At 32.2% G+C, this 1,558-nt stretch overlaps 1 protein-coding gene across 1 annotated transcript in view; it reads right to left on the bottom strand.

Moving 5' to 3' along the window:
* LOC118326960 (galectin-related protein-like) overlaps positions 1-1,558 on the bottom strand; it is a 4,753-nt gene that overhangs the window by 1,850 nt on the left and 1,345 nt on the right. Inside the window, exon 2 of the mRNA XM_035660124.1 lies at positions 32-109. Within this exon, the coding sequence (XP_035516017.1) occupies positions 32-109 (78 nt within the window). The remainder of the gene's footprint in view (positions 1-31; positions 110-1,558) is intronic.

The following is a 1,558-nucleotide window of genomic DNA, read 5'->3' as shown; positions in this document are numbered from 1 at the left end:
TGTTTGTTTGTTTGTGTGTTTGTGTGATTACCAGACTTCTGTCAGCGTCCGTAGAGCGAACACTCGGTTTCTTCTCATCAGTCGCACTTTTCTGTGGAAGAACCCATTTCTGAAAGGAAAAACAGAATCAGATGGTTTGAAGTAACTTTACTTAGGTAGAAAGTAGAAATACCATAAAAAAATACTCATTACATTAACGCTGCTCTCTCGCTCTCTTTAAAACACACAAACAGTCGTATTATTCTGTTTTTAATGCAGAAGTTCATCAATGTGGAGCCAGTTTTAAACACTGATCAGGGTTACTCTAAAAATGTAATCTGATACAGTTACTAATTACCTGTTAAATGTAGTCAGTAATCTAATACAAGTGTCACAACATTACAGTAACGTAACCTGATTACTTTGTGTTACTCTGCTCAGTGTTTTTAAACTGTAATCCTGCTATGATCCTAATTTTTACTCAATGAAACTGTAATCTGATTACATATTATTTCTGTCTGTAATGGATTAAAGTTTCCTTTTTTTGTATCCTGGTTACGTAACTCATTGTAATCCATTACTCCCCAAGCCTGCTGCTGGATAGATTAATAGTGTTGTACTGCATTATATTATCATTATATATTTATATTATATTTTTATGTAAAAAGTAACTATAAGGGTCAAATAAATGTAATAAAAAGTAGAATATTTCCCTCTAAACTGTGGTCGAGTAAAAGAGTAAAGTAACACAGAGTGGAAATACTCGAGTAACTTTTCAGTTTCTTACAGTAAATGTTTGTGAACGATCTTAATTACTGATCCTTGTTTACAAACATTAAAAGTCTCTTTCAGCAGTAAACAACAACAATAAAAACAACAACAACAACAACAAAGACACAAAGATCATGGCTGATGACGTCACAGGCCGTGTGACCAGCACGTGCTACTTCAGACTGAAATCAGGTTTGCCTTCAAAATAAAAGCAGCTGATGGGAACATGGTGCTGAGAAGGTTCACAGAAAATACCTTTAAAACATTTAGAATAGAATAGATTATATATATATATATATATCACATTTTAGTTTATGTAAGGTTGTCTTTTTAAATATATTGTTTGGAAACACATTTGTATACATGTGTTTTCTTTTATATTTTCTATAAATCTCCCTCAATGCTGTTCGAAATGAAATGTCAGGAAATCCCTTTATTTAAATGCTTTTGTTTGGCCAGAAACAGTCTAATTTAGCAGTATTGACTCTAATAATGATCAGTATCACCATAAATAACATATGTTTAATTGCACATTGGACAATTACTCCTCCTTAAAAAATTCAAATTCCCAGAGACACTCCAAGGACGTGAGCTCAAAACTCACCAGCCACCGACTGACCACAGCACAGTTTATTTGTATTATTTATTACTTTATAAACATATTTAAAAATCAACAAAATCTTTCCAGAGCTCATGAACAGTTAAATCAGCCATATAAAGTTCTTTTGTTAGTCCTTTATGACATATAGGAGACATCAATATGATCATTGTGCTTTTATCTGTAATATTGTTTGTATTTATGTTCTTT

This window comes from Morone saxatilis, unplaced genomic scaffold (assembly GCF_004916995.1).
Source record: "Morone saxatilis isolate NCDOM2014 unplaced genomic scaffold, NCSU_SB_2.0 Contig17, whole genome shotgun sequence".
NCBI classification, from domain to species: domain Eukaryota; kingdom Metazoa; phylum Chordata; class Actinopteri; family Moronidae; genus Morone; species Morone saxatilis.
Note: the sequence above shows the minus strand (reverse complement) of the source record. Positions and strands in the feature narration are given on the sequence as shown.